At 35.2% G+C, this 25,829-nt stretch overlaps 2 protein-coding genes and 1 non-coding gene across 3 annotated transcripts in view; 2 read left to right on the forward strand and 1 right to left on the reverse strand.

The window, feature by feature from the left end:
- The first annotated feature begins 1,505 nt into the window (after nucleotides 1-1,505).
- Nucleotides 1,506-1,597, forward strand: Trnai-uau (transfer RNA isoleucine (anticodon UAU)). The gene is given in 2 exon segments: nucleotides 1,506-1,543; nucleotides 1,562-1,597. It is a non-coding gene; the product is annotated as a tRNA-Ile (tRNA).
- Nucleotides 1,598-1,855: 258 nt separating this feature from the next.
- The window catches only part of LOC129944029 (serine/threonine-protein kinase Smg1), a 36,536-nt gene continuing 12,562 nt past the window's right edge, over nucleotides 1,856-25,829 (reverse strand). The window contains exons 5-8 of the mRNA XM_056053185.1: nucleotides 5,696-6,024; nucleotides 4,838-5,624; nucleotides 2,831-4,772; nucleotides 1,856-2,761 (exon numbers count right to left, since the gene is read on the reverse strand). Coding sequence (XP_055909160.1) covers nucleotides 2,568-2,761; nucleotides 2,831-4,772; nucleotides 4,838-5,624; nucleotides 5,696-6,024 — 3,252 coding nt within the window. The 3' untranslated portion in view covers nucleotides 1,856-2,567. The remainder of the gene's footprint in view (nucleotides 2,762-2,830; nucleotides 4,773-4,837; nucleotides 5,625-5,695; nucleotides 6,025-25,829) is intronic.
- Nucleotides 16,082-22,793, forward strand: LOC129944032 (histamine H2 receptor). The gene is made up of 3 exons (XM_056053189.1): nucleotides 16,082-16,688; nucleotides 16,754-17,048; nucleotides 21,877-22,793. The coding sequence occupies exons 1-3, from the start codon at nucleotides 16,243-16,245 to the stop codon at nucleotides 22,531-22,533; spliced, it is 1,398 nt and encodes a 465-aa protein (XP_055909164.1). The 5' UTR covers nucleotides 16,082-16,242; the 3' UTR covers nucleotides 22,534-22,793.

The following is a 25,829-nucleotide window of genomic DNA, read 5'->3' on the forward strand; positions in this document are numbered from 1 at the left end:
GACAGGAATTGACAAATTTTCCAAGTGTAATTGTTGTCATGAAAAGTGCTTTCTCAAATTAGCCTTTCAGATAAGGCTTTAAATTGTAGGTCCCCTCCATCCCTCACAATAGTACTCGACCACAGGAGTTGTAAGTCAATAGGCCCTAATAGCTCACAACTGACTGTTGCGCCGCCCAATTTATTTATTTTAAAAATATTACTAGCTTTTGATAGCAAAACTCTTATTTTTAATCACTTCAGCACATCTTCGAAGCATGGAGTCAATTAAATATTGTTTGGGATACTTTCTTAAGTCATTTTAATTTGATCAATCAGATCGTTTTTATTTTTGCAATTAATCCTTAAAATTAATCGATTTACAATTTGGCATAGATTTTCTACAGGGTTGAAATCTGGGGACTGTGCTGGCACTTCAAACCGGTTTTTTTGAAACCACGCCTTAACAGTATTGGACGTGTGCTTTGTTTTATTGTCTTGCTGAAATATTCACTTCAGACTTTCAGAGACAATTGATCCTCAGCGTGTGGAAGGATTATATTTCGCAAAATGTCACTGTACATAAAACCATTCATCGTACCATCTATTTGGTGAGCCGATTCCAGTCCATGCTCCGAAAAATAACCCCACACTTTCATGTAACTTTGATGTAACGTGGATTTTGTGCCTCTAAGCTGGTCTGCAAACACGTCTTTTAGCTTTGAAAGATGTTAGTCCACTATCAACAGCTAGTCCCCGAATCGTTCCCGCGATTACGTTCAGGTCTAGTTGGGTTCGTTTTTCTCTTGATAATATAAAAGTGTCTTTTTAAATTGATTAAGTTTTTTGCACAATCCTCTCGTTTTGTTGTTTTTTTTTACAAAAGTTAGCTAGAACATTGATTAGATTGCTCTTGAACACCTTATAAATAGATTCAACTGCACTCGTTTGCCAAAACCTTTAATATGACCAATACATTTTGAAGTTAATGGACTAACTTTTCTCTATTAATAAGAAAAAGAGAGATAGCAATTGTTTCGATAAACAAAAAATTGGGCTAACTGTCCTACTTTTGTCATATTTAATGACCCGTTTTGAAAACTATTTTCTCTTGTGGTCTATTCAGAAGTACATGAATAAAGAAATCACTATTTCCCAATTTTGTTATCAATGTAGATATTATATTTTTTTCCTTTTAATCATTATTCTCACTCTCGCTGCTTTTGATTTAAAAGATTCAAAGAGTTCTATCACCAAAACAGTGTTTCCCTTGAGCAAGGGTTAAACTTCTAAGGAAACATTTCCTCTAATAATTATGTAGACATTGAATATTCTAACCTTAATGTTTATTATTTAATTTTCAACTTACTTAAGTATATTATTATACCTAGGAACTTAAGAATTATTTTTTATAAGCATTTTTGTTTTATTTTTCGTTAAAATTTCAAATAACAATAATCAATTAATTGACATTGAAATGAGTTGACATTTTGATTCAAATGTAACATTGACCACTGAGTTGATACAGCTCCAGTGGCGCAATTGGTTAGCGCACGGTACTTATAGACAGTATTCGATGAGCAATGCCGGGGTTGTGAGTTCGAGCCTCACCTGGAGCAGTTGTCTTTTTTATATTTTTTCTATTTCAATCCAACTGCAACCCCAAACAGAACCTAGAAGTGGTGGTTTCTGGTGGTTGACACCCTGTCTATGGTCGGAAAAATGTTGTTGTTGAAGGGAATTAAAAAGAAGGTGGTTATAGTTTCAAGTCAGTATTAATGATTTGAGATAAAAACAAAACCTAAATACTTTCCTGATTCACTGAGGGCACATTGATTCATCAACCCTTTGTCCTCCAGAATGACAAACAAAAACACTCTTTTTGTATACGAACAGAAAAATAAATAATTTTTCTTTTCATTTTATTTGAATTTTCTTGTTTTGATTTTTTTTTAAAGTAATAAAGAAACAAATTATAAAGAGCTACTAATTATTATAAATAAAGAGAAAAAAAGAGATTTTTTTCCAAAATATTTCCGTCCACCTTCGCACCTTAGGAGAGACACCGGCTGCAGTGTGGCGCCTCCATTAGGAAACTCCGGTTAGAATAGAATTCAAGCCCATATGCAGATGATTTACCTTCGATATCTGCACGCGCCGAATTCCATTTTGATTACATCTCAGATCTCAAGCACTATTTATATCGGATTAGGTAGTAGGACACGTTTTATTTTATGTTTATGTTTTAACAAAATTAACATGCCACTCCTTGATCCATTGCTACGATATAATTGAATGGCGATTGGCTTGCAATTAAGGGACGACGAGAGAGACTCTCTATGTGGGATGCGTAGGCGGTGGCACGGTGTTCCCGCGTTGTTTGGTTTGTTTTTGAGTAATTTTTGAATCAGATTTTTTTGTTTTTTTTTTGTTGTTTTTCTTTGGAGTGCTTCCAAACTTTTGTTGTTTATAAATATTCGGCTAATTGTTTCTTTGATTGTTCTTTTTTGTTGTTGTTGTTATTTTATATGGTTCCATTGAAGATGAGCCCCAGGACAACTCAAGGTCCTAAATGCATGTAGACTTGTTTCAGACCCAAGGGGTCCAGCCTTCGTACAAAACAGCCAGATTGTCGGGATTCGTTGCCTCACGTATCATATAGTCAACTTGTTCGGAAATCGTGCAGCGACGATTCGGATCGGGATCTCTGCCCTCCAGCTTCATGCGTATTCTCTTCCATACCGAAACGGCGTATGCATTGCGTTTTTGTTCGCGTTGGTTACCTGTAAAATAAAACAAACGCTCTTCTCAGTCTCTGTTTCAGAACTATTAAAAACCTTAAGATACTTTACCTTTCTTTGGATCATTTTGTATGGGGCCACCAACATTCCGGCGGTCCATGGAGTCGGTATGGAAATCTTCTACAAGGTCAATAAGATCTGTGTGATTCTGTTCGACGTCTCGTATTAAATCGTTAGCTTGCTCGAACATTTGCCGGACATTAGCCTCAGCAAAGTCCCTGCACAGGATTTTCATGTTGAGATCATTCAGTTGGGCAAAGAATTGCCTGTAGATGTACTGGAACTCCCGTACCCGAGCAGTGCTCTGACTCTCACTGTCCACCTTTGAGAAGAGCTTGAGCAGTTGGCGGATATCAACCCTAAGTTGAGTATCCATCAAGGATTGCAGATCACTGGAACAGCAAAACACTTGTTCTTGAATATTCTGAGCACACTTCTCTAGATCGGCGATTTGCCTGTGTACTCCATACGTCATCTCATCTAGGAGCCCCGATATATTGTCGATCCAGCACTGATCGACAGTACCCTCTGGGTCGAGGAGCTGGACAATCGATTGCTCTGTCGGGGTTATCAAAGAGGCTACTCGCCTCTCGGCGGTATTAGTCTCCTCCCACTGCGAAACTGCATCCAAGAACATGCTGTCCATCTCCTTGTTCTCAGCTCGGAAGAGCTCAAATTGAACTATCACCCCTGTAAACTCCATCAGTGTATTCGAGAGACTCGTATGAGCTCTAAATTTCTCCATTTGAATGCTGGACATTTCCTCGAATTGGTCTTTAACACTTTTCATATTCGGATTGGCTCCCGCTGCCCACTTGAGTCGCGGAATTATGGCACAAGTATTCTCATCAATTTCAGCTTGAATCTTTTCCATTGTAATTTTCCACACCGAAAGACTCTGTCTGCTGCTTTGCATTGTGGCCAAAAGCTTATCCCTCGGGATGATATGCCCAAAGGGTGTCGTATGTGTTCGCAGATGCAACTCATTTGCCCAAAAGTGCGCGGAGGCTATCAAAGTCAAATGCTCTACAATCTCAAGTTGCAAATCCAATTGGGTCTGCATCACTCCCAAGCTACATTTACGCTGATGGAAAACAAACATCCTCTCGGCGAGGTCTTTGGCATTGTGAAGGTGATTTTCAAGACTGTAGATGTCTGGAAAGCTATTCAGATACCTGGAGTTAAGATCCTCAATTACTAGAGCTCCAACTAGGGAAGTCAAGCCATTTATGACTTTCTCTTGAATCCCGTTGATTAATGCCCTAATGGGCTGTCCAATCGCTCTCACATCATAAAGATTATCCACATGACTGTTGCAGAGAGATTCTGTTTGTTGTTTGGCTGCGGAGAAAACTTGCAAAAGAGCCAACATCTTGTTTTGCTCTAGATAATCCGGTCCCGGGTTAAGTAGTTCTGAGACTACTTTCTGGAAATTATTGTTAACTTGAGCTGATAAAAACTGTTCCCAGTTAGTGGCCATGGAAACGGTCTTCCTGGCTTCATTCAATGTCTTCTGGCAGCTTTCGAAGCAGCGCTGGATCTCGCTTAGAACGTAATTCAAACTGGATTTCTTCAGACCGCTCATTTCTTTTTTGAAGCACAGATCTGGTGGGTTTCCATTGGCACCAAGCACATTTCCGATGATCGCTAGTAAATCTTCATCGTCATTAATCATAAAGAGTTCAACTATCAGCGAAGGTATCTTGCAATTGGAAGCCAATCTGAGGGACCTGATGGCCAAGAAGGCTGTCTCAACGGACGTAAGCAAGTTCAAAACATCAGGGGATAACTCAAAGATGTACTGCGAACTCTGCAGGTATTGTATGTAGTTGATTTGGTAGTCCAGGACGTCCACAGTCGAGGTCTCGAACAAGAACATTTCGCTGTTGGATTGAACGATGTGCTTCAGAGTGGCGAATCGCAGGGAGTGCAAGGCATCAATGCCTATGCTTAAAAATAGATTTCTATTCTCGTTTAAGTTCTCTTGTTGTTCCTGCAAAGAAAATAAGATGAATATGTTATCATTTACCACTTTGTTGTATTTTTTTCAAGACTTACCGCAACTACATTCTGTTCGCTTGGAATATTGAACGTTCTAAGTGTAAAATTGGCCTCGATCCACATTTGCTCCAGCTTGGTGGCATATCCCACAACCAAATCGACAAACACTGGAGATCTCCGTAAAGCAAGTTGTTCACTTGCCAGAGTATGCAATTCATCTTTAATCTGAGCTGGTTCCTTGTGTCCTTCCAACAGGTCACGATACAATCTCTCGTACTTGACCAATCGAGATTTTCGCAACTTTGAATGGGGATAAAACCGCATAACTTGAACATACTGATTTATAGCATCGGTACAAATGAAGGCGGCTTTTCCCTGTTGTTGCAAAGTGTTGTCCATTTCCTTGCGGGCAAAGTCGGACTTTCCATACAAAACATTCTGAGCACTATTTTCCAAGAGTTCTTTGACAATGTCAAATTCATTGGTGGGCTTGGTGCATTGTATGACTCGACGCAGGGAATTCAGTTCTCCCAGACCAGTAGCACCAAGAAGAGTATGGAAATACAAGGTCGTGGTAGCTTTCAGGTCTTTTTGGTAATCGGTTATGTTTGCTTTGACGGCAGAAAATTCATCTGCAGCCTTTTTGTATGTACTGTATCGTTGGGAGATGGTGTTCAGAGCATGACTTCCCATAGCGCTTCCCAGAGTCTCAAGCTCTCGGATCATTGCCAGTTGCTTGGTTAAGGCGTCACGTTCCATTTCAGCTTGGTGGATACTCTCTCGATTGTCTTCGAGATCCTTAAGGGAGTTTAAGACTTGCTGAAGCTTGTAAATAACTTCATCCCTATAAAACAAGGTGGGTTTGGTTAGAATGCAAAATTAGAGAACTAAATGAAAGTGAGAGGACTTGTTTACCTATATTGAGTCCAATAGGGTTTGATTTCGGTGAAACGAGCTAATATTGTATTCCTCGTGACTTCTGTTTCGGTTTTCTTGCACTCTTCGGTTTTTTTCTTCTTCTTGCAGTCCTCGGCACTATTCAAGGCCGATGAAGCTTTAAGGGCTGCAATTTTAACAGCGGCCGCTAAAGCTGTTGTCGAGCGGGAGCTTGTAGTTGTTCCATCGTCCCCGACAGCCCAATCCACAAGTGGATCGTAGACGAAAGCCTCCAAGAGAGTAAGTAGAGTTTCTCTCTCTTTGCGCAGAGTTTTAAGTACATGCTCACAACCCAAGCGGAATGCACCCTAAAAAAATAGTAAAATAAAATAGTTAATGTTTATCTGATAAAGCTGGAATTTCTTTTATTGGATTATTGAATTTAGAAAACTTTCAATCAAAAGCAGTCGTGGTTAAAAATTGTGTATTTTAGTACAACAAAATTACAGCCCTGGCTTAATTTATTCTGCTCATAGTTAAAACAAGAGATAAGAGAATTTATCATGTTGATATCATAGATTAATAAAATATTAAGGGGAACAAAAAAAAAAAGATGTTAACTTGAGATATCTAAAGTTCAATCAGTTGCACTTATAAAGTTGTAAACACACACGATTGACGAGCGATATGAGCCGATAGATAAGGCAGGATGTTTCTTTTTGTTTTTGTGGTTTGCGTTTCCAGAAAGAGGGTTATCATTTACAATGTCATTGTTGTTCAAGTGAATAATTATTCCCACGCAGCAGTATAACCTACAAATGTTCCAAAAATAATAGCGAAAACAACTTAAATACAAAATAGGTAGGTATTCGTGCATGTAAATATATTCAAGGCAATAAACAAGTAGGTACCTACAGGGTAAGGACTTATCAAACCAGTGTTACCTATTTTTATTTTAAATGCAGTTTTTATTTTTGTATGAATTTTGATTTCAATATCAAATCAGCGATTTCGCTGAATGTCTACTTCGACAAGTTCGGGAAAAGTGGATTTGGGAAATTACTGACTATACAACTATTAATCAAACCTTTAACTAACACTGTTTGGAAGGCCAAGGATGTTTAAAGATGTCTATTTAATTAACAGTGGGTATCTAGTTACTTATCTTATCCGACTTAAACTTAAGGAGTTTTTGGAAATTTTTGTACGGCTCTTAAATGCAAGTCATTCAACAGCAGTATTATCACACGTGTGTATTCGCAGCGGTGTCAATTGGGGTCACGATCATTTGATTAAACACAGTTGGAGGTACATTAACAACGCACTTTGAAGCTCGATAATGCCTCAGCCTCATTAAAAATATAGATCTTCGTTCAGTGTGCCAATATATTCCAGCTTATAGCGTAGAAGGGTGCCGCTTGAGTGTCTGACATAAAGGTAATCAGAACTATCACGAAACTTATAAACTTTTACGAATTCGAAAAAAAACTACAGCCAAATACGTTCGTAGTGAAACATATCTTGCAACTTTGAATTACCAATGGATTTCTTGATTTTCGGAATTTGTAAAAGTTTCCGATTACGATGGAATTCATTAGGGGCCTGAATGTTTTTAAGTATAATAATTGGTTTTAAATTAATGTTCAGTGCATTTTTCCATAGTATGTACTTCTGCCTGAAAAAATTACACACATATTTTCGAAAGAACTAAAACAATAGGCAGATAGATTAATTTGATTTTAAGGTAACTTCATTTTTAATTTAGCCCATCTTTTTAAAATCAAAGACAATTATTGTACACTGAGTCGTATACGCTATATATATAGGTATATTATTTAATTCACCAACATTGCAAGTTAGACCATACTTTTTTTTGTTAATGAAAAGGTCTAATATCAAGCTTAAAGGCAGATCTTTCTTGAAAAAAGTTTAAAAACAAAATAACGGTTCTATGGGCGGTGTCCTTTATATATTGGAAGAAGCCAAGTTAAGAAAAAAATAATGTTAAGAAAACATCAGTGAAGTCTATTCGAATTTTTGACCGAAAAATTTGTATGGGTTACTTTTGGTAACGAGTGATTTTCCGAATCTTCCGTCTTAATTTAAATTAAAAAAGAGACTGGGATACGACCCACACTGATAACTTCTCATTCCGTCCGCCGATTTGTCTTGCTTTAAAGGTTTGTAGGTTTTCGTGTTTTGTTAAAAGTCAGTTGAATTATTTTAAAACATTTAAAAGATTACCACTAATATTTCAAAATAGTTTTTGTTAACGATATTTTGAGTCGTAAATCAATTTTTACCAACCTTTATTTATTTTTTTTTGGGTTTTTATTTTTCGTAAAAAACTGTCAATTCGATTTTTCTCAAAATTTTACTGAATGTTAAAAACAATACCTGTTATAAGAAAAAATTAGTTGGAAGCCATAATCAAAATGTTTTGAAAAGATATTTGCATGTTCTGCATCTTTGTGCATTATTATCCGTATACCAACATTTTTTAAGTCGATATCTCTACTGGTTTTTAAGCTACGACGAAAAAAACTTCGCGATCGTACGGACGCACGTACACGCGCACACACAGATATCTCTCTAAAAATCTTTTATTTCGACTCTAGGGACCTTGAAACGTCGAGAAATGTCAACATTTTCAAGAAGTCATATAAAACAATATATAAAATATAAAAACGATAGTTTTGTTGGCGATAACTGTGTTGGTCAACGCAGGATAATAATATTTGTATGGTGTCCTTTTTTTACTTAAATGTTTTTTTTTTCAGCAATTTTAATGACAATCATGAACACCAAAAACATTCCAAAAGCTGCCGAAATTTCTCTTCAAAAACCAGGTTCATTCAACTTTTTTGGAGCGCTGGTTGAGCGTCCAGAGCGTTTTCCCACATGAAATGACGAAGTCAAATACACACACAAAAATTACGTGCACCGTTTGACCCAATCGAACTCCTAAGCCGCTGAAAATAGAATTTTGATTTGTACTATGAAAAGTTGCGCCTAGTCAAGATCTATCTTTCTAGATACACCCAGGTCATTTTAGAGCTCTGCTTGAGCGTCCAAAGCGAACACCCTAAAAAGCATCACTATTTTGAATAAAAAAAAAAATAAGCAGATATTTTGTTCTAATCGACACTCGATTATTTTGGACAAAATTAAAATGGACAAAACTGATGAAGACGAAATGGATCCATTTAGAAAGTTGCAAATACTTTCGGTGGTTAGTTAGAGATAAATGACCTATAAGTTTTAGTCTATCAAAATAAGAAGGCTCATCTACTCTATGCGATGTGACCATTGGAGAAAACGTAGAGTAAACCTTATGAATCTTCTTTGGACACTTTATAGGAATTTTGGTGTTTTTTATCCCTAAGTTGTGCGGTTTAATTAAATAAGGTCGTGATTCAAGTTAAATAAAATTATAAAGTATTATATAAACATAACGGCAAAAAGATTTTGGCATTTCCATAGTTTTATTTTAAAGTACTTTTTGTCAAATGCTTTGCTTAAATCTTTAAATATACAATCAACTTCTTCCGTAAAATGGGCGCAATGCGCGCAACGTTTGCGTCAACGAACACTAATTTTGATAATAAAATTTTATCATTTGAAGTTGAACGTGCTGTTCAATCGTGTAACTTGCCATGTTGATTTGGCATAAGCAACTGAATAATAAACAAGAGATTTGACAGATGTCACCAAAACAAAATGGCAGCAACGGGGCGCCAAAATCTACCCGCGCCAATTGAAAACACTTTACATATCTCAGTAAATATAGGCCCAACGTTTTATTTTTGTTTTAAGGGTTTAGCTCAATTATAGCGGGGGAAATACCTCTTAGTACTGTGTTTTCAAAAGTTTGTATCAAAGGTATTGTAAAATTACTCATGACATTCTACTATTCAAAACTTCAAACGTGTATATCGCAATACTGGCTTTTTTTTAAGTTTGCCGAACTCCTAATTTGAACAATTTTTAACCGATTTACTTGATATTTGGAACATATCAAACTTATTACATACAGTGGACACTTAAAAAAAGACGTCATAGTAAAAACGTTGCACAGCCGCCATTTTGAAATTAATCACTTCAAACAAAATTATTTTGCAGTCAATGGCCGTGTTCAATATCGTGTTTGATTTGCTATCCGGAATAGGTGGATTTTGAGATACGCATTATTGAAAGAGTTGGATACCTATATTGAGATAGCTGGCAAAAAAAAATAGAAACAAGTTTTAGCTTTTTATACAAATTTACAAACATTTAGATTTTGGGATCTCAAATTGATGTTAAACAGATTTCTTAAAGCATAATTTTAATAATTCACCGGATTTTTTCCGAAAAATTCTACAAATTTGAAATCAATTTCCTAATGGTTCCTTCAAATTCAACCATGTGTTGAATCAGCGGTTCTGTCAGATACTCAATATTAGAAATTCTCGGATATTTGTTTATCGCTTTTTTGATGTCTCAGCTGTTTTGAATTACTTGTTTTTCCGAATGCACTATCAGTCTTAGATTCAAAGCAGCCAATAAGAGAACAATTTTTGCCACTTATTTTTTATTTGAATATGGGTTTTACTCAAAAATTATTATAAAACACTCCCTAACTTCAAAGTGTAAACGAGGAGTAAACGAGTAAATAATCAACGAACACATCTATTTGTCAATCTGGCAATATATAAAATTCAATACAATACGAGTAGATCTCCGAGCTTTTTTGCGAATTTAAAATGTTCTTTCTTCTTAAATTTTTGAAAATAAAAAAATTAAAATTTTGTTTATTTTTTCAGTACATATGTAGTTTGATTGGTCCAATTTAGCAAATAATAAAGAAACGTCTAGCAAAACGCATGGGTTAAAGCTTGTTTGTAAATAAGACGACACGCAGTACACGTTAGATATTTAGCTTGATTCAAATAAATACAAATTAAGTTTAAAAATAGACCGTTTCAATGGATGAGGTTCGTATTTACATACTTTTAAACCAACTTTGGGAATACGTGTATAATGAAATGATATAGTACAGGATGGATATATGCTCAAACGTCTTAAACTACAGTCTGTCAAGTAAGAGCGTGGTCGACTTTACCAACAGTTAATGAAAGATTTCGCTCTAATTCCTTTTTGAGCCGATAGAGGGAAGCTTTGTCCTTGATGCATTGTCAACAAAGGTTCAGTTGTCGTTGATTTTTTGAAAGAGAATCAGGTTGAACGCCATGAGTGCTAAGTACGCATCGCGCTACTAGGCTGTGTTCCTTTGCATCCACCAGAAAGGTCCCAAAATGTCGCAATCGGCGGGTGCTAAATAAATAATAAAGTCGAAGGCATTTTTACAGAAGTGGATACAGCGATATAAAGTGGCTAAAAATGTAGATGATTTACCAGAACGTGGTTCGATAGGAAAAGTGAACAAAAAAGATGAAAAAAGAATATTGAATCTGTTTTCACGGAATACTGCTTTAACACTGCGGCAAGGACAAGCAAAATTAATGGCAAAAGGTTTAGATATACACTACCGGTCAAAAGTTTGAGACCACCTCCTTAATACGTGAAAAAAGTGAAGAGCAAGTTTTGTACTAAACATACATTTTTTATTTAAAAAACAATAAAAGCTAAATTGAGTTTTCATCAAAAAACCATCCTTTAAATTCAATATTTTTTTTATACAATTCTGGGCAATCTTCTTACAAGGTTTTGTATTTTTTCTTGTGGAATATTATTCCAGCAATTTTGTAGAGTTTCCCAAAGAGCAGAATCCGATGTTATGGGGTGATTCCGGACATTTCTGTCAAGTTCTTCCCATAAGTACTCATATCTGGAGACTGCGGTGGCCATACCATTACTTTTAGAATTTCCTCATCTTCTTTTTGTTTCAGGTATCCCCGGCAAAGTTTTGAAGTGTGTTTTTTGGGTCATTGTCTTGCTGGAATACAAAACCTTCACCGATTAATCGGAGTCCAGATACCAAAACGTGGTCTTCCAATATAGTTGTATAGACTTCTTTATCCATTCTTTCGATCACTCGTGTTAGATCTCCTACTCCATCGAAGGAAAAACATCCCCACACCATTACTGAACCGCCTCCATGCTTTACAGTTGAGACCAAACAGTCTGGTAGCATCTTCTGTTCAGCACTGCGTCTGACGTACACTCTGCGATTAGAGCCAAATATCTCGAACTTGGACTCATCGCTCCATAAGACTCTGTTGAAGCCTTTATCTGTCCAAACCTTATGGGTTTTGGCCCATTCCAACCGTTTGATCTTGTTTTGGGGTCGTAGAAGTGGTTTCCGCCCTGCAACGCGCCCAAAAAGTCCAGCATGCCTTAGCCTTCGTCGTATCGTTGATACAGATAATGGTTCTTCCCGGATTTCATTAATCTCGGCGCGTATTGCTGTTTTCTGCATAGAACGCTTGCTTATGGTGATGATCTGCAGATCTTCGGTTTTCGTCATAACTCTAGGTCGTCTTGTCCTCGGTTTATCTTTAAAACTGCCGGTACTAGAGTAACGCTGTATGGTCCTGTGAACTGCTCCTTTGGATATCTCCAGTTTTGTGGCGATTTCTCTTTGCCTTCTTCAATAAAGGTCATAATCGCAGATCGAGTTTCAATAGTTAATTCCTTAACTTTTCCCATAATGCGCACTTTGTTTACTGGAGATCAGTCTCAAATAAATTTAAATTGGATCAAACCGAGCATTATATACAAAATTCTGAATATGTAGGTATTCAAATTTTACATTTTTACCCTTTAATGATAAAAAAATTCCAAATTGAATGTAAAAAGTCATACAAAATAAAAACTATGGCAAATACAAATAAATGCCAAAAACTCAATACTGTTTTTTTACCTTTTTTCACAAAATTCCTCATAATTTACAGAAAAGGATTAATATCTGGGATTTTTTCACTTGCAACTTTTTATGAATGGTCTAAGTTAACAATACAGGTACAAAAAATCCTATATTCATTCATTAACCCAAGCGCCAGGTACAAATAAAGCAACCCTTTTAAGGTTGTCTCAAAGTTTTGACCGGTAGTGTATCCTACGAAACTATCCGAACCCTTCTTTATACTCATGATCTGAAATGGCGCAACACAATAAAGAAGAAGCCTCTGTTGACTGAAAAACATGTGACAAAGCGACCCGCTTGGGCGCATGAGAATATGGATAGAGATTTTGAAAATGTCATTTTTACTGATGAAAGTTCTTCAGAGACGTTGGCGGTCGATATGCTTGCTTGGAAAAGTGGAAGTTCAATGAAGAAGATGTGGAGATAGTAAAGCTATCAGATGCTAAACGAGCAATTTCATCGATTTGGGGAGGATGCATTAGTAACAATTACGTGTCGCACAGTGCAAAACAAACAGTATTTCGTTCAACCGCAGCTTCAGTCCTTCTTTACGGAGCACAGGTTTGGGGTTACAGAACATATGAATCTGTTGAAAAATGTCTTCGCTATTTTTTAAACAGGATGTTCCGTTTACCGAAAAAAACTCCAAATTATATGTTGTATATTGAAACTGGTACTCCCCCTAAGTTTTTGTATACCCTAGAATTGCATTTTAATTATGTTATCAAAGTTCTAGAGATGGAAGAAACTCGAATACCAAACATAGTAATGAGAAATATTATTCGAACGGGTGGAAATATTTGCAATGTGTGGATAGAAATCGCATCAGAGTGTGGAGTAGAGTTAGATATCCAGACAAAAAAGTACAACCTTCCTATCTAAGAGAGAAATTCAACTTGTTGCTAGATAAATTCGGTAGAATTTTATATGATATATACACTGAAGGTGCTTGAATTACTATAGCAAATTAAACCATTATCTTAGTGAAAACACATACTTTCTTGATTGCTACTCTGTTGAAAAAATCAGTAATGTCTTCAAAATAAGAGGTGAAATAATAAGTTTAAATTTTACACCCCCACCGAACGGATCTACCAATTATTTCCGAACTTTGCATGAACACCAGGGAGGACGTTTTCCATTTTCTTGCAGTTTGTCCAATTTTAAAAGAACTTCGTGTTATGGTATTTCGTAAAAAAAAAACCTTGAAGAAGGAGAGACAATAATCATCTTAAACGGCAAAAGTAATGGGATGTTTTATGCAACTATACAGTAGCTGCACTTCGATAAAGAAAACGAATTTAGAAGGCGATTTTTAATTTTTTTTAAAAATATTTTTTAAACTCTTTTTTTTTTTTTAATTTTTGTTTGTTAATTAACTAACGATATTTATTTATTTATTGTCAACCTGGTAGACAGCTTTGAGCCACACCAAATAGACTAAGATAACTAAGGCATTGTAAATTAATTACACTGGCCAACACTGGTTTTGTCACACGAACTTTGATAGCTACTTTTGTTTTGTCAATCTAGTCTCAATATTAAATCACAATTGTCAAGTGTCAATTAGCCTCAGTTTTGTTGTGATACGGTATAACTTAAAACTTGTACTACGCAGCAAATTAACAGAAACAAGTAAACTGTTTTAAAAATATTTGTGGTTGTATTTTAACACCTTTTTGTTTTAGCATTTTTTTTTTGTTATTAACCCTGTGAACATGTCGAGGAAGTGTAACAATGATGTTATGTTTGCGGAGAACTGACATTAAAAAAACAAAGACGAAACTTTACGAATCTTGTGTTTGAGTGTTATCCTTATCAACAATGTTTTGGTCTTTCTATCGCCCATCAAGACAAATCCTGGGCTTCTTATGTCTGTTGCATAACGTGTGTGAAAACTTCAACCGACTGGAAGAAGGGCGCATGACCTATGCCATTTGCAGTACCCATGATATGGACTGTACAGCGAGATCACGTTTCGGATTGCTATTTTTGTCTCACTGACATAAAAAGTATATAATACAAGAAAGAAAATACTAACTTATCTTCGGCTATAAGAACAGTCACTGTTTATGATATCATTTATTTATAAATAAATGTATATATTTTATTTTAAATTAAATACTAAAAATACTAGTATAAATTGCTATTGTGAATTAACATAATTTGTAGCCCAATATGACATTAATGTCAATTATAAATTTAGTACACAAAAGTCAAATGCTTCATTATTAACCTTGATTGAAAAAAAGGTAATTTTTTCTTACTCATATTCATTTTGTTCGTCAGAGAATATTCATGTTATTAAGAATTAACAATAAATATTTATAACGTTAATTTAATCTTTTCTTTTATTTGGAATTTTAAAATATAATACCGGCATAGTCAAAATCAGTCTCTAATTGTAAAAAATTGCCAGAACTATTACTCATTGCGACTACGTCTGTTGAGAATTCACACCCGTCCACTTCAGGGAAATGTGTTGACGAGGACGATGACTTTCAGTTTAAAGGAATCGCAAATGTGCCACATTTCACAACTCAAGCAGACTCAAATGATTTAGTTAGGAATCTAAATTTGTCCCAAAAACCATCAGAACTATTAGGATCTCGTTTAAAAACTAAGCGATTTAGAAAAATCTTCATGGAAGGCTTTTAAAAATGTTGTTGCAAACTTGTTGGTTAACCACAAGAGGGACAGCTACAGAGAGTTGGTTAGCGAGCCGTTAATGACATAAAGCTCTGGGTTGCAACATGTCACTTAAGATCCACTTTTTAGACTCCCACCTGGATTTTTTTTCTGACAATTTAGTGCCTGTCAGCGACGAGCACGGTGAGAGGTTCCATCAACACATTTTGAATATGGAAATGCAGTAATAGGGTAAATGGAACCCAAATATGTTAGCGGATTACTGCAGGGCAATTAAAAGGGACCAACCAGAAGCGAAACATGAAAGAAAATCTAAGATTTATTAAGTCATTTATAAAAAAAATACAGTTTTGATTAACAAGATCTGTGTTATTTCGCAATATTTTAAATTACTCAAAAAAATGAAATCTTTGGCCAACTAATTTTTTTTTAACTATTTATTTTTTCTTATGATCACCAACTAAAGCAAAAAATATCAAAAAAGTCCGTGGGAAAAAATAAGTTTAAATTTTGTTGACCAGTGTTATTTGAAATAAAAAGTCATAACAACTAACTATAAATATGAAATTTTCACAAAATAATATATTTTTTAGATTAACACGACCACGATCTTACTTGACAGACTGTATATGAATTAATATAGAAAATCAATTTCATACAACTCACTGGTGAATTTTATTTAATATTCGCAATTTAAAATTTAATGTTTTTGTATATTAAAAAAACTCAAAAATATCCTAGTTGAACATTATGGCAACACAGCGATAGTCCACCATCACCACCCCCAAAGTAGTCCGGAAGATAAAGTAGACTTGGGCATGTTTTTCTAATTTGTATTTTTTCGTTCAACACTAAATTTCATTGACTCATTAAACAACATGTCGTTCATAAACAAAATAGAAAAGAAAAGATAAATCGTCGAAAACCATTTACACGTTAGCATCGAGAGCGAGTGGAGTGTTAATGGTTTTTCTGTCGGAATACAATATTTACTTTATATTATTTGATTCATTCATATTCGATCGCAAAAATGCGGATTGAAAATTTGTATTAAAGAAAACTTTTCAAAATGGAAAAAACAATTTGTGAAAATGCAATTTGTATTGTTGAAAGTGAAAATGACAATGAAATCATCATTGATTCAGATTCAGAAGATTTGTACGAGTTCAAGTTCGACGTGGAAATGATTATATGGACGACGGTGCATGTGATTCTGTTGGTCTTTATTATTGGCGGCAATTTGCTGACCATAATAGCGGTTCGAATATGTCGTCGTTTACGGGCGGTAGTTTCGAATCTCTTCATTCTCTCACTTGCAGTGTCGGATCTCATTGTCGGCTTAACCCTTCCGTACCACTTGTCCTTTTTCCTCGGACTCGGTCTCGGGAAGTCGGAGTTCTTGTGCATACTTCGCTTTTGGATTATAATCTTCGCATGTTGCATATCGATGTGGAACCTAATTTCGATTGCCATCGATCGATATATTGCCATTATGTATCCCTTGCACTATAGACGGTGAGTTGGGAGCTCAGGAACGTTCGAAAATAGTGTGAATATATCAATGTATCTTTTGAAAGTAGATTTATCACGAGGAGAGTGGCAGTTTATGTGATTGCATTGGGCTGGATGGTGGGAGCTATATTGGCTTCGGTTCCAATATTCCACAATCATTGGGCGACGGCAACAAAGTGCGAATTCAATGAAGTTCTTCCGTCGTGGTATATTCTGGGAATCATAACACCTGTGTTCACACTTGTTTGGATTTGCATGTTGTTTGTTTACTTGAGAATATGGCAAGAAGCAGCCAAGCAAGCTAAACAACTCCAGACGGCTACATGTTGTCAAGTTCTTCCATCAGATTCGAAGTCTGTTCAGGTAAGATGCTCAAGACTGCTGTGGTTAGACACGTAATTTTTGTTTTTTATTTGATTAAGATATAAAAATCTATTTGAGAGTTTTGAAAATGATGACCTAAGTAAAAAACCATTCACATTAAAAAGGTAAACACAAAATATTCAAATGTGATAATAAATGGCCACATACACCATAGTTTATTTTATTTTTTGTGGTTGGGCCTCGAGTTGGTCGGATGGGGAATTGAACTTGGAAGCTTTTTCTTTTATTAAGTAATTTATTCTTAGTTTTTTGTTTTCGAGGTAATAGAGTGTGAAGAAAACTCATTTTAATTACAAAAGTTCATATACAAGTGCGAAGATGATGGTAATTAAAATTGTTTTTTAACCTTGAAAAAGCAATAATGAGATTTTGAATCTAATAAAATTTCATTTTCATAATTTAAAAAAAAAACACATTCAACTTGCCACAATCCACACAAGAAAAAAAGAATTTAGTTAAGGGTAAAGTGTTTACCGCATAACCAAATGTAGGCGGGCACTTTAATAGGACGATGGAAAAGTTCAAACGGCTTCAGTAATGTAAATATATTTTCTGTAGAATTTATTATCGCCTAATAAAAAGCCTCTGTCTTTATATTAACATCGTATAGGGTGTTTTTTTTTTAGAATTGTGGTTTTCAATCAAACAAAACTTTTTTCGAAGGTAGTCTTTTCCATAGCTGTCACTTTATTTATGCTCAGTTTGGTTTGCTAATTGATTCTGAATAGACTTACTCTTGAACACCGTTTGGAAATCGTCCAACTTTATCACCAAAATAATGGTTCCGTTCGCTCAACGTATTAATTTATTTAAGAAAGTTTTTAGTTAGCGCATTATCTCGCGTCTTGAGATTGTAGCCTGGCCTCCAAGATCGTGCAATGAAACACAGCTGGACTATTTTTTGTAGGGTTATTTAAAGTCGCTTGTCCACGTATGCAAGCCCGAGACGGTTGACGCTTGATGTGATGGAAAATTGGTTCTCTTGGCTAATATTTATTATTTTTAAAACATAATGGAAACCCCTTATCTTTTTACTAAAGCTAAAATCTGAATTCTTTGCCATAACATAAAACTATTGCTTCCTGAAAACAACTTGTGGGTAAAAACATACCTTAAAAAGATTGTCTCGGAACGAAAATATGCGAGACAACAAATAGGCTTTTTTTAATAGCTTCTTATTTGGCAAGTACTTAAAGTTTTGGTTGTTTTAAACAGTTTAAATGAAACAATGGGTAAAAAAGTGTAGGTCTTAAAGTGTTCAAATAACGAATTGCGTACAGTCCTTCATTGTCTTTGGAAATAGACCGACCCAAAACTAACTTTTAATAAACTTTTGATTCGAGCAATACAAATTTTTCAAAAAGGTAATCTTTTGCTTTCAAATACTTCCGAAGTGTTTGGAATAATCTAAATAAATATCTTATGTCCGATTACAAAAAAAAATGTAAATTGTGTTTCGAACACACGCAAAAGACAGTAAAGGATTTCGCTGGAAGCATTATGATATTGGATAGTTTTGTACCAGTTCTTTCGATGAAAATAAGAACCCTTAGCTTTGTATTTGTAATGACGTGTTTTGCCGAAAAGAACATGTCAATCAAATGGGAGTTCAAACAAGATAACGACAAAAATAGAAGTTTTCTATATGCATTCGACATCAGCAAAGATGTTTGAATCTATTATACGATATGCGATTCTTTTACCGAAAGTGAGCATGTACGGACCATGGCTTTAAAAGATGCACACTTCACAAATCAATCCCTTTTATAAAAGCAATGCCATTACCAATTCAAAACTTTGGAGAGTAATTTTTAAGTTTTTAAAGCTCTTCTCAATAAACTTTGTATATGAGAGAGCACTCTTCTGCCCGGAGCATTGATTTCCATGCGCTCTACGTGACCCAGCTATACTTTTACTCTTCTTGCTAAGTCTACGTCGCTGTACAACCCGTACAGCTCGTCGTTCCATGTTCTTTCCTTTCCCTTTACGGGACCGTAGATCACACGAAAAAAGACCCAAGCTGCTTTAATCCGCTTTTTCAAAGTCCATGCTTCTGCATCTGGACGGTGATGATGAGGATCTTATATAGCGACATTTTGGTCATTCCAGAGTGGGCTTTTTCTACTAAATAACTTTCTTAGCCCAAAGAAACAGCGGTTAGCAAGAGTAATTCATTGTTTGATCTCAACGCTGGTGGACGAAGTCCTTGACTACCTCAAAGTTAAGTCTGTCGATAGTGACGTTTTCACCGAGCTTGAGATTGTAGCCGCTTGCCGTATTCTCTCCCAGCATCTTTGTGTTCTGCATTGGGTCTGAAAACCCAAAGTGCTTCCTTCACTAAGATGAGTTGATGTTAGCCGCTCGGATAGTTTAGACTTCCACGAAGAGTGTCTAGCTTCGATCGCAATATGGTCAATTTGGTTGACTATCGAAGGACATATCCTTGGCGTTGTTATCTTTCTCTTCTATGGGGGCGTGCACACATATTAAGCTAATATTGCCGAATTTAGCCTTGATGCGAATGGTAATGAGGCGCTCGTTGGTGCACCTACAGCTTAAGATTTGTTGCCTAAGTCTGGTTTCAATGACAAAGCCGCATCGAAATAAGCGCTATTGGTTTTCTCGGTAGCAGTCTCGGTGCTTTAGTGGAAGCACCTCTCCCCCCTCTTATGTTTGCTACCCCCAACAACTTTCCACTGGGGTTGGAACTCAATCTCCAGTTGAGGTACTAGGCACCCGATCTTCAGCAAAGGGAGGTGAAAGTGGCGTGATAGTTAGTACGTAGGACTGTCATGTTAAATGTCTCGCACACAGGAATTGTTGAGAGTAGTAAGTCTTCTAGTTCTCAAAGTTCAATTTGGGCTACAAGAAATTAGTTATCATCGTTATGTAGCGCTCACTGAAGGTAACCGCCTTACTAACTCCGTTTTCAAAAAAGTACGGACCAATTACTACGGCGGCCAAAAGCTCACATCAAACGGTAACTTTTTGAGGATGCATTATCACCTAATGAACCTCGCTTGGGTTGGTGTCGTCCCATATGCCGCAATTTTGCTTGTTAACGAAGCCATTCATCGAAAAATGTGCCTCGTCACTAAAGATGACTTTTCGGCCAAAATTGGGGTCCTCTTCCAAATGTTTCGAAGCCCAGTCAGCGAACAAACGGCCTTGTCTATGGTCATGAACTTTAAGCTCCTGGATCGCTTTTTTAAATACCGTTTTTAAAAAATCCCCAAAAAAAAGTTTCAAAATCCCGTCTTCTACAATACCGATTTTTGATAATGGGAACTTGATCATATGTTTATTTTGTGAGAATTGTTTTTTTTTTAATATAAAATAGTAAGTTTTTAATTGTAAAATTTTGTTATAAGAAATGTTTTGTACTAACGATGTAACTATACCTACATATATGTAGCTAAATAAATTCCCTGAAGAAGCTGGAAAACAACTGGCTGGTAGGGTAAAACCAAGATGGATTAGTTTTATTTTATTTTATTTGATTATTAATCGCATCCAACTGATTGATCATCAAAGGCCAAGAAACAACAAAAAATCTTACATACCGATTTTTATTTTCAAAATCTCTATCAGTAAAAGTCTCAGGAAACTGGATTACAAAAAATTATTAAAAAAATCCGGGTTATAAAAAGCAGGATCATAAAAAACGGGATTTTAAGAAACGGGAATATAAATCCATGATGATTTAATGTAAGCAACTGAATAATAAACAAAAAATTTGACAGATGTCACCAAAACAAAATGGCCACCACGGGGCGCCAGAATCTATCCGCGTCAATTGAAAAACCCTATATATATGTTATTCTAAAACTCAAACCAATATTGCAAATAATATCGAAGAATTCATCTTACAGTCTTAAAACTTAACGAATAAAATGAGTTGGGCTGTGTTTCTAGTGCTCCGAAATTTGACATGTCATCATTTTTGATAACGGACAGAGTGTTCTTATTTAAAAATAGCTTTGTTAAACTAGTTTATATTTCATCGCAACTTATGCATACAAGATTAATAGAATAATAATAATTTTTGAATGTTTATTTAAATCTAGTACGAAACAAAAACTCTTTCGTTGGTACACTCCATTGCCATATTGATAGATCTCATTTCTAGGCACTTGATAGACCAGTTTCCATTTATGTATACTGCCCATTCTCTTTGGTTTCTTATAAGGTTTAAAGGAATATACTTCCAAATGAATCACCCTTTAGAATACAAAATACATTTATTTCTTTCCTTATTAAAAATCTTATAATATTGTACAAGCTCTTCGAATAGCTCATCTACCACTTAATTTCGAAAACCATTATCTAGAAAACCTACATTTCAAAAAACTCGAACACAAGGTTACAATATTGGTACTGTCTTTCCCAAGCACACAAGTTCTATGACTATTTGAGTTCGTTGAACTATTAATTTTACGCAAGTAATCTAAATTGGAAACTGGTTTGACATAAACTACAACAGTTTCACAAACTCTAGGAAAATGGTTTTTTCATAGTCTTGGTCTTTTGCTGAAAAAATTAAAGAGAAGGAAGGCCACAAATCGGTGCAAGACATGATCCCCAGTTGAATATCATGATCTCCAGCTAAATGCTTTTATAATTTTCTAAATGAAAAAATCTAACAGTGCAGATTCTAATATGTTTACAAAAATTACATTTAAACTTTTAACCAAAAATTTAGAAAATATAAAATCGTGTTAATCGTTTAAAATAAATTAAAAGATCACACACCAAAATGTATATATCCAACAAATTTCACTAATTTATTTTGTTTTTTTACTTGCAGGTAGTTCTCCTTATCATGGGTGGTTTTTCAATCTGCTGGCTACCTTACTTCTCAGTTGCTTGTTTGCAAATATTCGTGCAGTTCGATGCATGTCCCATTTTATACAGAGCCGCTCTAGCATTGGCCATGTCAAATTCAGGATTGAACCCTATAATTTACGCTTGGAAAAATTCCAATTTCCGAAGATCCTTCTGTCGACTGCTACAATGCAAGAATCCCAATTGTGCCAACAACAGTGATTACAGCGTTTGGGAACATTGTCCTCGAAACGGATCTCAGCCAAAAAGAAGTTCAGCAATATCTTGCACGAGTACAAAGAAAGCTCGTACCGGATCAGTTGATTCCACAAGTCCAGTGGTGGTAAATTGTGATCCTAATCCAAGATCAATGACCACAGATTCCCATGAAACCACCATTGAAGATGAAGGTCCATTTGTGATTGGATTAACAAGCAGGAATGAATTGACGACGACAACGAAGTTAGGTGTGATTCCGAATAGTCAAGCGAGAATCTTTTATTCACCATGTGAAGTATGTAATATTTTGGTGGGAACAAGAATTAAATCGTCGAAGAATTTTAATGAAATCATACTGCCATGGAATTGCAAAGAATATAATCATAATAAAATAATAAACACTATAAAATGTAGATGGTGAAATAAAATTAATAATACAAAAATGTAATGTAAAAGAACAAAACTAGCTATTGACAGTTTGTTTCTTTTTATTAAACTTCCGCATCCCTGCAGAAGTTTTAAATATAGAAAGGGTCACTATTTATTAATTAATACATATAATATGGTATAACTGAATGTGGTTTTGTTAATACCTACGGTCTTAAGAGTGATTTATCATTATCATAGTTTTCGCGGATGTTAAACATTATAATTTATCTCAACATACAATTTTATTTATTCGAATGGACTAAAATTATTCCAACAATAAAAAAAAATTTCAAGTACATCCTATGATTTGTCAAAGAAGGAAGATTTATGAGAGAAAGTCTTTGTGAATAAGGCGGTAATGTATGAATACCTTGAAACCACGGAAGGGATCGTAGACAAAAACGCAAAAATCTTTTCTGAATGGCTTCGTAGTAAGGTGACAATATTCCAGGACTGGTCTCACAAATGAAAAAAAAAAAGTAATTTTAAAACATAAGGGTCACGGAAATCACGACTAAATCTCTTAATGAAACCCAGAACTCTATTTGCTTTTTTACCTACAAAGTTAATATGTTCATTAAATAAATGTAAGTTTAGAATCTAGACAACACCCAAGTCAGAAAATACATAACCTCTACTTAAAGGACAAGAATCAAACATGTAACTAAAAACGATTGGAACTTTTTTGCATGTAAAGCTCATGGTTTTACATTTGTCAACATTTAAAACAAGACGATTATTATTGCACCATTCCCTAAATAATATAAAATTTTCTTGCAAGAGAAGACATAAAGATTTAGAGTTTTTTTTTTAAATTTAAATGTCATCTCATATATTAGGACAGACGAATTTTGTATGATCGAAACCAAGTCATTTTTAAATTAAAAAAAAATAGAATAGGACCAAGGTCACTACCCTGGGGTATACCAGAATTCACAAGAAATGACCTTGAATACTCATTACGAAATTTAACACTTTATCTTGCAAATATGAGGAGATCCAGTTTATGAAATAGTCGTTAAAACCTTGCTGTGATAGTTTTAAAAGTAATGTTTTATGACAAAATTTGTCAGAGGCCTTGCTGAAATCAGTAAAGATACAATCTACTTGTTCACGTTTTTCAAAAACATCTAAACAAAAGGACGTAAAGTGAAACAGTTTAGTAACAGTTGGAAGCTTTTTAATAAAACCATGCTGGTTATCATAGATAATTAAACGTCATTGAAAAAAAAGGACGCTTGAATCAAACAGTTTAGGTTTAGGTTCATTATTTCGTTTTTAAGAACCTTTTTTATGTACTGGTATTATGAAGAAGCTCTTCCAGATAAAAGGAAACAGCGAGTTACTCAAAGAAGCGTTGAAAAGAATACATAACGGGTGTGCTAAATATGCAGCACATTTATTTAAAATGGATAATGGTACACCGTCTGGACCAGGACTTAAACATTCGTCAAGTTGTAGGATACTATTAAGGACAGTATCTTCACTTTTAACGAAATTGATAAGATTTAAGTGGTAGATGTGTGGGAAAACGAAGTAATTTGCAAACATGTTCGCAATTATATTCGGCTCATTACTATTCTTACGATTAACGGATTTCCAAAAACTATCAGGATTATTTTTAAGGTTTAATTCAATTTTCCGAACGTAGTCATCATATAGGATGTTAGAGTAGTCAGTGAAAAGTTGTTTTATTATAATGAACGTCCTATAATCATCATCAGTTCTTGTTTGATTGTACTTTATCCAAGCTTAGGTTAGGTTAGGTTAGGTTATAGTGGCTGTCCAAGATGGAACCAGCTTGAGTCCCTTACGAAACGTGAGAGGCTGATTATACCGATATGATTTAGATCGTTTAAATTGTTAAAGAAGAATTCTCCTAGGTAATTCTGCGTTTTCGTGCTAGAGCAGGGCATGTGCAGAGAAGATGAAGAACCGTTTCTTCCTCTTCCTCGTCCATACAGCTTCTGCAAACGTCATTTGAGAATGCTTTCCTAATAGACAGTGTCCGGTTATGACACCTATTATCGAGCTTATATGCGATCTGCTTAAAGAGAACAAGCATATTATCCAAGTTTTGTTTTTTAAGTTTTTAACGTGAGAATCAAACCATGGTGGAACACTCAAGATGGAATCGTATTTTAGAAGTCAAAAAGAGTTAAATAATAAATGTTACACATGTCAACAACATTTAAGTTACAAAATAAGTGATCCCAATTGATCTTACATAAAACGTTAAAAAGGGTTTTAAAATTACCATTTTTAAATTAAGTGCTATTTCTAATGCAGGGTGTTGGCGATCTTCGTCAACAATTTTGACAGCAGAAGAAATCACATCTGCTTCAGAGCATATGGTTTCGAAGAAAAATACCAAATCGAGTGTTTTTCCAAAACGGTTCTTCGCACCTTTGTGTTGACTTAAGCCACATGAAGACATACCATCTATTAATAAAAGCTCATTTGAAGATGACGCGTTTATTGGAACGTAGGAGTTATCGTCGTCAATTTGAATCCAATTGAGATTGGGTAAATTAAAATACTTTCTATACAGTTGTTCAGTTTTTCATAAATCTCGTTCCTGGAGCTTGGAGGTATATATGCTGATACAATAAATAAATGTCCTGATGCCATTTTAATTTTCAAGCATAGTATTTCGATGTCTGTTGATAGAAAGTCGTCAATCAAGTAATCATTGAAAGTATTGTTGATAGTGACAAGAATTCCCCCACCAACGGTGGCGTTTGATTCATCTGAGTTATTAACATCACGTCTAAAGACTTGATAAGAGGAGTCAAAAAGCTCCGAGTCCGAGATAGAGTTGTTGAGCCATGTTCCCGTCAATATTGAGTGAGATTGTTAATGTTTTTGTAAACCATGTTGGTCTTTGTCCAAAGTCCATTTACGTTTTGGTAGTAGATTAATACCTTTGTAAGCTACTTTGACGGTGTTCAGCGTTGTCCGATACTGACGAAAAGGGTTGTTCGATTTATTCATAAATTCATGAACTATTACTCCTTTAGGGTAAAACGATGGTGAATTGAAAACATGGAAAATTGAGTCAGGTGCACGTATTTTAAAGGACGAATGCTTGTTATGGTTACGATGTAAAATTTTCTCAACATTTAACATAAACGAGGAACCCAGCTTTTCGAACACGTGAATTTTTATGTCAAGTGCATTTGTAGATGGTGTAAGTTTAGAAATAAATAATATATTTTTGCCATTCAATAGCCTTTAGTCCGGATACAATTAGAGATGTTAGTTAAGTAGTTTGTTGGTGACTTTTGG

This window comes from Eupeodes corollae, chromosome 2 (genome assembly GCF_945859685.1).
Source record: "Eupeodes corollae chromosome 2, idEupCoro1.1, whole genome shotgun sequence".
Lineage (NCBI taxonomy): Eukaryota > Metazoa > Arthropoda > Insecta > Diptera > Syrphidae > Eupeodes > Eupeodes corollae.